We start from the raw sequence: 12,577 nt of genomic DNA on the forward strand, positions 1-12,577 counted from the left end.
TATATATCTTAAAATTTTTTAACTTTCAATTTTACTTTACAAAATAATTAATGGGACTCTAGTTTCTTCTTATGGTTTATATTTAGTTGATTCAAGTTTATCTTTTCTTCATAAGCTTCTTTTAAAAATTTTTATTGTAAAATGTTTCTTGGTGCTATAATAAATTCCTCACTTTTAATTTAGTTCTGAAAGTCTTTGTCTTTCTGTAAGGCAATTTTACCCATTTACTTATGTGGCAATTATTTCCATTTTAAGTATTCTTGTCACTTTATTTCATGCTTTCCTGGGTGTTAGTATATGCGTTTTGTTTTATTGTTACTGATGCTTTTACCCAATTTTTCTTCTTTGCAATTGGAGTATGTTTCTTTTCTTTTTTCCTATGTAATGTTTGAAAAGTGATTATCTTACTTTTAATTTTACTAGTGGCTACTTTTAAGCTTTTCTAAAACATTTTAAATTTATGTATGTATTTTCAAAAATTAGGCTACGGCTGAATGTAGAGATTTAGCATACATGGATCCTCAGCTAAGAATTTCTTCCTTCACACAGAACTGTGACCTGTATCCAGGTAAGGGTTAACACATGCTGGGGCTTCGATAGGGGGAGGTTGGCCCCAGACAAGTGGCTGGGTCTTTCGTTCTGAATTGCCTTTGACCACCCAAGGTATGGCACGGACCTTATAGGGAACAAGCCCACCAACGTGCTCTGCCAATGACCGGAGGGAATACGATGACAGAGGGAAAATGGGCAAAGCTGGCCTCTGAGATGAAGCCAGATGGCCATCTGTAGTAATAAAATGTGCACAGTCAAGTGGCATAAGTTGAGAGACCTGTATTTCATTTTTACCCACTCAGAATAAAACCTTTTTTCTTTTCTTAGAATAAAACCTTTTCCGTTAGAGTTCTGCTTTTTTTTTTTTTTTTTTTTCTACATGTAACACCACAGAGGGTGGGGAAGATAGTGTGTGAGTTTAGGGTCAAGTCCGTATTTCTTGTAACGAGAGCTGGCTTATCTCATACTTGGAAGACTGTGTACATTGCAACAAAGAACTATTCCTGACACTGGCTGTTCATCGCAGCCACTGAACTCAGAATGCTCCCTCTAGGGAGTCCAGCCTTTAAGTAAAAGATTGCTCTTGACAGAAGTTCCACCACCCCTCCGCACCCCCCAAATTGCAAATGCTCAGAACGGCAGCGTGTCAGAGTCACGGACAGCTTCCAGTTGGATACCTTTTCCTAAACACCTTGGACTTGGGAGGAGAGGGAAGTGGAAACAGGTCAGAGAAGGTCTTTTCTCTCTCTCACTCGTCTGAGACCTGCCACTTAGCCCTCGAACACCATGCAAGCTGCGGCTGTGGGAGAGAGGTGCTGGGCTAGCCTGCTCTTCCAGTGTACATGCTGACTTAAATCCGGTCTTTTCAGGAGAAGAAGTCGTGCCGCCACCTACCAGGGTGTGCGCTGGCTGCCCCATGGAGGTAGCTACCAACAGCTTGGAGCTGCAGGAGGCTTTAAATCATTCCATCACAAAGCTTAACGCGCAACATAACAAAACGAACTATTTCAAGATTGAGAGTGTGAAAAAGGCAACAGTACAGGTCTGTAAATTATACCACAAAATGTAATATACTTTTTTCTTTCTTAAATCATTTTATTGGGGGTTCTTACAACTCTTATCACAATCCATCTATCCATCCATCCATCCATCGTGTCAAGCACATTTGTACATTTGTTGAATCATCATTCTCAAAACATTAGCTTTCTACTTGAGCCCTTGGTATCAGCTCCTCATTTTCCCCCTCTCCCCTCACCCCCCTCACCCAAAATATTATTATTTTGTCATGTGTTACACTGTCCGGCATCTCTCTTCACCCACTTTTCTGTTGTCCATCCCCCTGGGAGGGAGTTATAAGTAAATCCTTGTAACTGGTGCCTCCTTTCTACCCCACCTTCCTTCCACCCTCCCAGTATCGCCACTCACCACTGGTCCTGAGGGGTTCATCTGTCTTGGATTCCCTGTGTTCCCAGTTCCTAGCTGTACTGATGTACATCCTCTGGCTAGCCAGATTTGTAAGGTAGAATTGGAATCATGATAGTGGGGCGGGGGGAGGGTGAAGGATTAGAGAACTAGAGGAAAGTTGTATGCTTCATAGGTGCTACACTGCACCTTGACTGGCTCATCTCCTCCCTGCGACCCTTCTATAAGGGGATGTCTACTTGCCTACAGATGGGTTTTGGATCCACACTCCACACTCCCCCTCATTCACAATGATATGATTTTTTGTTCTTTGATGCCTGATACCTGATCCCTTCGACACCTCATGATCACACAGGCTGGTGTGCTTCTTCCATGCGGGCTTTGTTGCTTCTCAGCTAGATGGCTGCTTGTTTATCTTCAAACCTTTAAGACCCAAGACGCTATATCTTTTGATAGCAGGGCACCATCAACTTTCTTCACCACATTTGCTTATGCACCCACTTTGTCTTCAGCGATCGTGTCAGGAAATTGGGCATCATGGAATTCCAGTTTAATAGAACAAAGTGTTCTTGAAAATGCAATATTCTATGAAAAATTGGTGACTTATTTTGCCACCGGTCTTGGTTCTGCATTAAAAGACAGCAAGGCTGGCGAATGACATTTGAAGATTTGAATTCCAAGTTCCAACCTCACAACATACTTAATATGTGATCTTAGCCAAGTCACTTAAAATTTTTTCTTTTCTATTTTAAGGGGATCCAATAAGACAACACATACTGATACTGCTGTTGGGTGCCATGGAGCTGGTTCTGACTCAATGATTTCATGAGCCTCACAACTATTGCTATGTCTCAGCCATTCTTGCAGAACTGTGTCAATTCATTGTGCTGAATGAATGGTCCATTTTCAACCAATGGTCCTCTACTCTACCATGCATAATGCCCTTCTCTAGGGGCTAGTTCCTCCTGATGACATGCTTAACATGCCATCCTTCCTTCTAAGGGCCATCCTGGCTTTATGTCTTCCAGAACACATTTGTTCATTCATGATTTAATATGTAATATTCATCATTAACACCATACTTCACATGTGACCAGTCAAGGAAGCTCTCCTAAGACGTGGTGTTCAGAGACTTTCTTAGGCTCAGTCACATTGACACAATTGACCACCTCTCTAGTCAAGCTGATCCAAATCTTCCAACATCAGTCAGTACCATTACAACTCAGTATAATCGATCAGGACATTGTATTCTCTAGAGATTACTTCTCAGCACCCAAGGGCAAAGGCCAGACCTCTCTTTGGACAAGGTAAATTCTTGCCACATAGTGGTGTCTCTGGAGACTTCTCTCCTTCCATACCATATCAATAGAGGATAACATGCCCTGTGGGAGAGTCGAAGGACCTAGGTCTACCAAGGAACAGCCACCTCACTTCTGGGTGACCTGAAGAAGTCAACCAAACTCATCCAGCCCTTGTGAATGGTAATCTCTTCCAACTCCAATATCCATGGGCAGACCATCGTTTCCCAAACTCCTATCCTAGAACATCAAAACGTATTTCTCTAAATACAAGTTGAACAAAATATTCAAAACAGCAAGCCAACATGATCTTTATAATCTGAAGGAGGGAGAAATACTCCTTTAAAAGATTTTATACTTTTAGCCCTAAAATTAAACTTCTAGGAATCAAAACAGATTTTTTTATGTTAGGTTTATTTTATTAGGAACTCAATTTATGCTACTCTTACATTTTTCAGAAGCCCTGGCAGTCTGGTAGTTACACACTGGGCTGTGACGCATAAGGTCAGCGGTTCAAAATCACCAGCCACTTTGTGGGAGAAAGACGAGGCTTTCTATTCCCATAAAGAGTTATAGTCTCAGAAACCCACGGGGCAGTTCTACGCTGTCCACTAGGGTCACCATGAGTCATATTTGACTGGATGGCAGTGAGTGATAATTTTCAACTTTTCCCCTCCTTTTTTTTTTTAACTCTCCTAGGAAGTCCCTTTATATTGAATAAGGTAGGATGAGGCCCGTACTTGTCCGTGTATTGCACCCCAGAGATTTGCTGTCATGGAGAGAGTTATTCCTTCTCAATCATCAATGATCTTCTTAGCACTTACAGCTCTCCCTGTAATTTAGCTAATCGCTGCTCTAGCATACTTGGCTATAGTAATAAGGTAAGGTAGCATCAATAGGTAATGCTGCAAGCTGAAGGGAGCCAACACCCTCTCAGTGGCCAAGTCATCTGAAATATTGGGAGAATTCCCAACTTAAATTAAAGAGATTAATCTTTACTGAGCACTTTGGCTCTTCAGACATGGTCACTCAAGACAGCCTTAGGAGACACAGCCAATTCACTGGAAATCAATTTTCTAAAGACCAAATCCAATCTCCAACTGACCAGTTTGCTGAATTGTTGAAGATTGGTTTTATTATTTGAATATTGCCTGGTTTTGCCGGTCTCATTTGGAAGAAGATCCACGATAAGTTGATATCGCTTTGTAGATGCTGAACACCCTTCCATGGTCACATGCAAGTGACTGCAGTTTTGTTGTTCATTTGCCCTGCCCTTGCCTTTACCTCAATGCTGCCAGAGTTTCTGCCCTGACTCTGCTTGGATGAGTAACTTGAAGGGGTCGGGGGTGCACATTTGGGGATTTTCTTTAGACAAAGTCCCAGAATTGTCAAGAAATATGCATATTCTTAGGACTTTTAGGCAAATCACCAAATGCCAAGCAATTTACGTCAATTTGTATTTATGCAAACTGGAGGGGGACACTGGTTGATGATCACAATTTGAATTCTATTCTCACTAGCAGTAATTGAAGCTCATGTTTTCCTGTACCTGACCCAAACCCAAATCTTCTCACTGCTTTTTAAAATCTTTGACACCGGGAAGTACTAAAAATGACATTGTAATGCTTTTTTAATGGGCACATCCTTGGTTATGAATACAATTAGATGATGGCTTCAGTTTATTGACCATTTTACCTTCTTCGCCTTCAAATATCTGTTCAGGTCCTTTGCCCATTACATAATTGTTGTTGAGAATATCCATGGCAGGACATACACCAGTTCAACAATTTCTACAAGTACAATTCAGTGACATGGATGACATTCTTCAAGTTGTGCTGCTATTCCCCCTGTCCTTCTCTGAACTGTCCCATCCCCACTGACAGAAACTCCCTGTCCCCTCAGGGGCTGACCTACTATTTCAAGTTGCCAACCAAACTGATACAGATCATTATTAACAGAGAACAACGTTCACACCAGACAATCTTTACGAGTTATGATAAATTATTGCTTGATCTTTAAAAGACCCTCAGGTGTAATTTTGGTTTGGACTTTAAAGATGACATCTGAGCAATAGCTTTTGGGGCTCATCCAACCTCCATGGCTTCAGAGAGTCTGGATTCCTTTTCTTTGCCTGTTCTTTAATTATCTGTGGTTATGCAATTATTTTATACACATAAAAATATTGATGCCACATCTTATTTTACCCAGATTGTCTCTTGCCTTTTTATTTTATTTAATTAATCATGAGAATCCCTTCTCCTCTGTGTCTAATCAAATTTGTTCCCTTCCTCCATTGACTGTTCACCTGAGAAAGGGGTGACAGCTGATGAGTATGCATTTATGTATTTCTAGTTTATTTCACTACGTTAATTCTTCAAATCCATTTAGAATTTATATGCAATACGATCGTCTCTATTTTAAAACTAAAACTTGGACAGGGTGAGTTAATTTTAACCAGAAAGACTTCCAGTAGGAGTGATACTGATGATACTGAGGACGATGTGGATGTCTTGGTAAGATCACTGAATGTAAGTTAGTATTAGGTTTAAGTTATTTCTCTCTTCTGGACCCTGGACAGGGTTTAACTGTTAGCTGTCATTTGTGTCATGTATTCTCAACCTTCTTAGGCAACATTATATAGGTCGGCTCTAATGTCAGAAAGAAAGATTAGATATAAAGTACCCTCCTTTTGTTGTTGTTGATCATACAACAAAAATGTGTGATCGCTAATGTATCAGGGGACTTCAAAAAGTTTATGGAAAGGATGGAATTAAAAGATAATGGAATTTTGCCATAATATTTTTGGAGTCCCTTTTGTAGGCTTCAAAATCTTCTTAGAACCTTTCCTTCCCAACTTCTACACACATTTGAATTTTTGAAAGATACTTATTAAATTCTTCTTAAAAAGTTAACCAAACTTACATCAGCATGAGGAGCCCTGGGGCATAATAGCTGTGAGTTGGAGCACTCACCAAAGGCAGCAGTTCAAAACCACCCTCAGCTCCGCGGGAGAAAGACGGGATTTCCTGGTCCAGTAAAGAGTGACAGTCTCAGACACTCATGGGCCAGTTCTACCCTGGCCTGCAGGGTCCCTCTGAGTTGTCCCTCTGAGTTGTTGCAGGGTCCCTCCATGACAGTGAGTTTGGTTTGGGGACCAGGTAGCAAAACAGTGCAAAATAAAGTAGAGACAGGGTTTAGTTCTTCCTGTGACTCAGTTTTCTCCCCAAGTTCCTCTAATCTTGCCCTCCCCTTCCCTGTTAACAGCATGAGATAGAGAAGACTGTGGTTTCCTTTTACAAAAACGTGTAACTTTATTACCTTGAAATTTCCCTTTTGCAGTGATGACCATCCCTCCAGGTCAACAGATACAGGCCTTGCGTATTATTTTTTAATAAATAACTACATAAAAATCTAACACATATGCACACATACAAATGAAATGCTGGAACAAAGTACTGAATAATTTGAGAAGTTCAGCCATATTCATGGAAAATAACAATATATAATGTTTATAATTGTTGCTAGAGATTAAAGTCATTTATTACTATAAAAAAAATCAAGAGACATACGCTAGAAAACTCAAATGATTTTCCTAATCACATTGCTTACTTCATATAGTTCCTACCCTAAGACAGAACACAGCTGGTTTACAAAAAATGTTTACTAAGTTTTTCTTCCTGCTTCTCTTAAACTCCATTATAATCAACTTGGTCCCTCAGATGACTAGTGGCAGTTTCAGCTGTTGAACAATGACGTTCGGGGGAAAAATAGAAATAGACATGAAAACCTGTTTTCTTCTCCTTCTCGCTCTCCTCCCCTCCCCCACCCCATCCCCATCCCCTTCCTTCTCCTCCTCCGTGTGATCACATTGAGGGAATGGAATGAGAATCAACACCAGACCCATCGCATACAGCCTGGAATTTTTGTTGTCAAACATTTATACCTTATCGGCATGATGGGGCCACCATGCTAAGACGTTGGAGGAGCAGTCCATCCAGGTTGGGTGGATAGAAAGATAGATGATCATTAGAAAAAGAGGAGAGCGCTGCCATCGAGCCAATTCCAAGTGTTAAAAATATATACCGTATATACTCGAATATAAGCCGACCCGAGTATAAGCCGAGGTACCTAATTATTACCTGGGAAACCAGAAAAACAGATTGACTCGAGTATAAGCCTAGGATGGAAAATGCAGAAGCTATTGGTAAGTTTCAATAATCAAAACAAATGAAAATAAAATTACTAAAAATTGAGACATCACTGGGGTAGTGTATTTAAATATTTATTTTAAATAAAAACATAAATAAAAGGACAGCAAGTCATTTAACATTAGTAAACCAGCACAGTAAGTAGAAAATAGGTTCAACAAAAACAATAAGTTATCAACAATGAAACCTTAAGAGTACTATTCCCTGAGCTCAATCAGCAAGCAAGCTAAAATGTAGAGTTAGAATCCTTCAAAACTGGATTCCTCATCATCATCTGTATCTCAATGCAGAGTTTCAGCTGGTGTGAGGTCATCACAGATGCTGTCCTCACTGAGATTGCCGTCATCACCATCACTGCTGTCATTTCATACAAAGCACAGTCTTCACTGCCATCCATAGCATTACTAATACTATATTACTGGAAGGCACATCACACCATGTCTTCTGGAATATCTTCCCATGCATCTCGAACCCACTTTGCTATTAACTCTATGTCAGGCTTCATGAGATTCCTTCCTTTTATTAGTCGGGCTTGACCAGATGACATCCATTCATGCCACATCCTTCGCATACGGTCTTTAAAAGGCTTATTCAAAGATACATGTCATAGGATGGCTCTGATTGATTAGATGTGAGTAAACAAACATTCAAAGCCCCGCAGTGTCAGCGGGGCTTTGAATGAACAACAAAGAAACAGTGATCACTAGTGAGATAATGGGCACTTGTCCCATTACCTGGGGGGGGGGGGAGTGGAGGGAGGCAGCGAGATGTTACACCTCGCTGGGGTACCACACTGCTCCGTGTATAAGCCGAACCCCAGTTTTTCAGCACATTTTTGTGCTGAAAAACTCAGCTTATACATGAGTATTTATGGTACTTTTCTTGCATAACTTTCATGTGGAGAGTGTAGCATCGAAATTCCAACATCCCTCCTAAGAATCCTCAGAGTGACGAGACACCGTGGATTGTACACATAGTTATCGAGTGCCTCCCATGGACTGCCCCCTTGATGTTCCTTCCAGGTGGTGGCAGGGAAGAAGTACTCGGTGGTGTTCGTGGCCAGGGAAACCAAGTGCTCCAAGGACGGTAACGATGAACTGATGCACACCTGTGAGAGCAAGGCGGCCGGAGTGAGTACCCTAACCCCAAGGAAGCTAGTTTATGGAAGCATCAGTTTAGCCGCCTTATTAATCATACTGTTTTCTCGGCTGCCTTTTGTTTCTGTGGCCAGGACATTCTGGAATGCAATGCCTCCGTTTACGTGATCCCGTGGGAGAGCAAAGTTTACCCGACCGTCAACTGCCGAACCCTGGTAAAGGTATGCCTTTGATTTACTGTCTGCTGTGGGTTGATGGTGCTCTTTCGGAAAAGTCGTTATGGTGGTGTTGAAAATGCACTTCTGGTGACGGGAGTTGGGGACAACGATCTCTTACAATGTTCTGTGCTGACTTCTCTTTGCTACGTTCAAAAGAGAGTGACAGCCTCCCGATGTTGCCCTTCTGCCCTATCCCGTCCAGGTCGCCATAGGCTCTCGTTGTGTCAGGTGCAGCCCTTCTTTGGGGCGCTAATATGGGAGGTACACTCAGCGCCCCGACCAGAAGCTTGGGGGAAATGCAGGCTCTCTGACATACTCTCCAGCCCACCTCCTGCCACACTGACCAATTGATGGAGTCGCAACCATGGTGTGTCAGAGCACAACTGGGCTCCCCAGCACTGTCAAGGGTTGGTTTTCCAGAATTAGATTCACAGGCCTTTCCTCCAAAATGCCTTGGGGGAACCTCTAACCTGTTAGCTGGCAGAGGAACAAGTTTCCGCCACCCAGCGACTTTTACCACATCTACTGAACCAGATTCCACTTTTCACTAAAATCCCCCTGATGATGCCTATATGTACTTTAACATTGGGAAAGCATTAGTTGACTTCCTGCTGAGTCTTAAAGAACCTTGTGAGGTTAAGGAATCCCCTCTCTTTTGTCAAGGGTCAGACAACTTGACAGGCTGAAAATCAGACCCTTAAGATTCCAAAAAGGAGCTCTGAGGGTAAATTGGACTACTGACCACAAGGTTGGTGATTCAAAACAACCAGCCCCTCACCCTCACCTCCCAGCCCCCCTCAAGGGAAAAAGATGAGAGATCTGCTCCCTTAAAGATTTACAGCCTCGCTCCTTGGGAGAACGATGAGAATCCATAAAGATGTACACACTTGAACACCCTACCCAAAGTCACTGTGAATTGGAGTCCGCTCGAGGCGGCAGGGGGTCTGATCCCAGAGTGAGCAGTAGTAATAAAGGCTTCCTTTGCACCAGACCCTGTACTCGGGCCATGTGTACAGGAAATATTTTCCATCCTTTGAGAGGACTGCCGTCATTATCTTCTATTTGCATGTGACTAAAGTGACTCCCCAGTGATTTGCCCAGGTTCACACAGCCATTATTAGCAACGGTGAACAATCAGGTCCAATCAGATCCCACCTTCTCTACCCGAGGCTGATAATTAGCAGTCTGGCCAATTGGATTCCTAAGCCCGGGTTTTTGTGACCACTGGGCACTGCTCTAAGCATCCCGTTCCCACAGGTGGGAATAAGTCACGGTCCGCCATGTTTCAATGCAAGTTGCTTCTTCCCCCTCTTTTCTCACTTAGGTTTTTGTCCTGTGTAGCGATATATACTTGTAGAACCCACCATGAGCAGTCTCGGAAGGCTGTAAATAGGTATATTTTAAGCTAGTGAACATGTGTTCTAATGTGTTTAAGCCGAACCCAGTGATTGTGGCTCTAGGTTCTGTGTGTATTCTATTTGTAAAGTTTCTTTAGGTCCTTTGACATTAAAAGCAGTAATTATGCTAACAGAAATATGTCAGTTTAATAAATAGTGTGCAATGGACTTGCAAAATCAGAGGTTGCTAAACCTTAAGAGGGCACACTAGAGATTTTGTAGTTCAACCACATGGTTGTTTCCAGATGAAGGAAAAAATTCTCTGGGTTGCTTTAGAGTGTTATTAAAAACAATAAACCATATCTGTAAACCTAAAAATGAATGAAAAGAGGAAAGAATATTGTTCATTTTCATCCTTTCTGGAATATTAATATAATATTGAAATCTGGTAAACAGCTGCCCATTATAAATCAAGATAGCATTGCCAGGTTTCAGTCCCTCCCTCTTCGCTGACAGTGTGGTTGTCACTGTAATGCATGTTAATATTTCCTGTTAGGACTCATTGAGGAAAAGGCCTCCAGGTTTTTCACCTTTCCGAACCTTATCAGCGACAGAAGCGGCAACGGGAGAAGTGACAACTGTAAGTCCACCCCACACTTCCATGGCACCCGTACAAGATGAAGAGCAGGACCCAGGAAGAGAACAAGGACCCACTCACAGGCATGACTGGGGCCATGAAAAGCAAACAGAACGTGGCATTGCCCCTGGCCGTAAACATGAGCATGACCAAGGCCATGGGCACCAAAGGAGACATGGCTTTGGTCATGGACATCAACGAGAACTTGACTCTGATCTTGACCACCCAAGGAAACATGGCCTTGGCCATGCAAAGGGACGTGGCCCAGCCCATGGACGTAAACATGGGCATGGAAAGAATAAAAATAAAGTCAAAAACAATGGAAAGCACAATGGTTGGCGAACAGAGCCTTTGGCGAGCTTTTCTGAAGATAGCACTACATCTTCTGCACAGACACCAGAGAAGAGAGAAGGACCAACACCCATCCCCTCCCTAGCCCCGCCAAGTGTAGCGGTTACCTTTTCTGGCTTTCAGGATGCAGATCTCTTGGCAGCCGTGTCACCTAATACACCGGCACCTCCCACAGAGGATGAGGATGAGGATGACTGGATTCCTGACATCCAGACAGAACCAAATAGCCTTCCATTTAACCTGGTATCTGATTTTCCAGAAACAATGTCCCCCAACTGTCCTGGACGCCCCTGGAAGCCAGTTCACAGGATGAATTCAACAGTGGAAGTGAAAGAATCTCATGATTTTGATCTTTGGGATGCTCTTAAATAATTTATGCAGCCATGAGTATTCCCTTAACACGTCATCACCCCTTCTCCCCACTGTCCAAAAACAAATATCCTCTTGTGAGACACCCAAACCCCTAAAAGTTCACCACAGCCCAGAGGGAAGTGGTGAGCTGCACGATTGGAAAGCTGTCGATTTCTGGGGACAACATAAAATGGTGTGCAGAATCCTAAATCCCTTCTGGGTCACCCTGACAAGTTTTCTAAGCTAGCCTAGAAAATGGATAAACTAAGTTGCCTCAACGGCCTACTGCTTTGTGTTTTCCTGATAATCAGCACATACCTTAACTGCCATATCAGTGGTTTATAGATTCTTGACAGTCGAGTAAACGGTTGATGGCCCCTGGTTCCTGAACACGTGTGAACATAAGGGGAGGCAAGAGCCTGAAGGTCGAGCTTCTTAATGGAAGGGGTGGGGGCAGCATAAACGCCTCAGAAGTCAAAGATGGATAACCAGGAAGAGAGACAAAGGAGGGGAGGAAAGAGGGACACAAATTAATTAACTTTCTTAAAATGGGCCAGTGGTATCACACAGTTTCTCCCCTATTCTGCTAGTCGCTTGTCTGGGTCTTTACCCCAAATCAGTAAGCTCTGTGCACTCATGAATCGCTCTGTGCACTCATGAATTGCTCTTTGCCCGAGGACTTTCTAATAAAAATCATCTGTTTATGGTTTCCAACGCCACGTTAAGTAACCCGTAAATTCCAGAAGCTCTGAATTTATGGATGGAGGTGGAAAGCAGAGGAAGGAGAATAAAATTGGCCAAGGAACCTTTTAAAATAAACTCGACAAGATAGTATCACGGGAGTGGATGCAAACTGTATTCAGAAATTTTGTAGGAAAAGTCCTCCCTCCCGCCCTGAGGATGATGGCCTTTTGCAAATGAGAATCGTCTGATTGCTTTCCGTGGCGCTGTGCTGCTAGAGGCCTATGCTCTAGAGTCCTGGCTGTCCTTGGGCCTGGAGAAATGAGACGTGGTTTCAAGAGCTGCATTCACCTTTGGATGTGTGTGTCACTGCTCCTTGCATTTATTTGAAGCCTCCGTGTGTTTTTATTTCATTTCAAACATTT

At 42.6% G+C, this 12,577-nt stretch overlaps 1 protein-coding gene across 1 annotated transcript in view; it reads left to right on the forward strand.

Annotated features, from left to right (window-relative positions):
• The window catches only part of KNG1 (kininogen 1), a 35,012-nt gene extending 23,520 nt beyond the window's left edge, over positions 1–11,492 (forward strand). Inside the window, exons 6-10 of the mRNA XM_075555880.1 lie at positions 484–574; positions 1,428–1,594; positions 8,503–8,610; positions 8,712–8,798; positions 10,689–11,492. Coding sequence (XP_075411995.1) covers positions 484–574; positions 1,428–1,594; positions 8,503–8,610; positions 8,712–8,798; positions 10,689–11,492 — 1,257 coding nt within the window. The remainder of the gene's footprint in view (positions 1–483; positions 575–1,427; positions 1,595–8,502; positions 8,611–8,711; positions 8,799–10,688) is intronic.
• Positions 11,493–12,577: the final 1,085 nt, after the last annotated feature.

This window comes from Tenrec ecaudatus, chromosome 8, assembly GCF_050624435.1.
Source record: "Tenrec ecaudatus isolate mTenEca1 chromosome 8, mTenEca1.hap1, whole genome shotgun sequence".
NCBI lineage: Eukaryota > Metazoa > Chordata > Mammalia > Afrosoricida > Tenrecidae > Tenrec > Tenrec ecaudatus.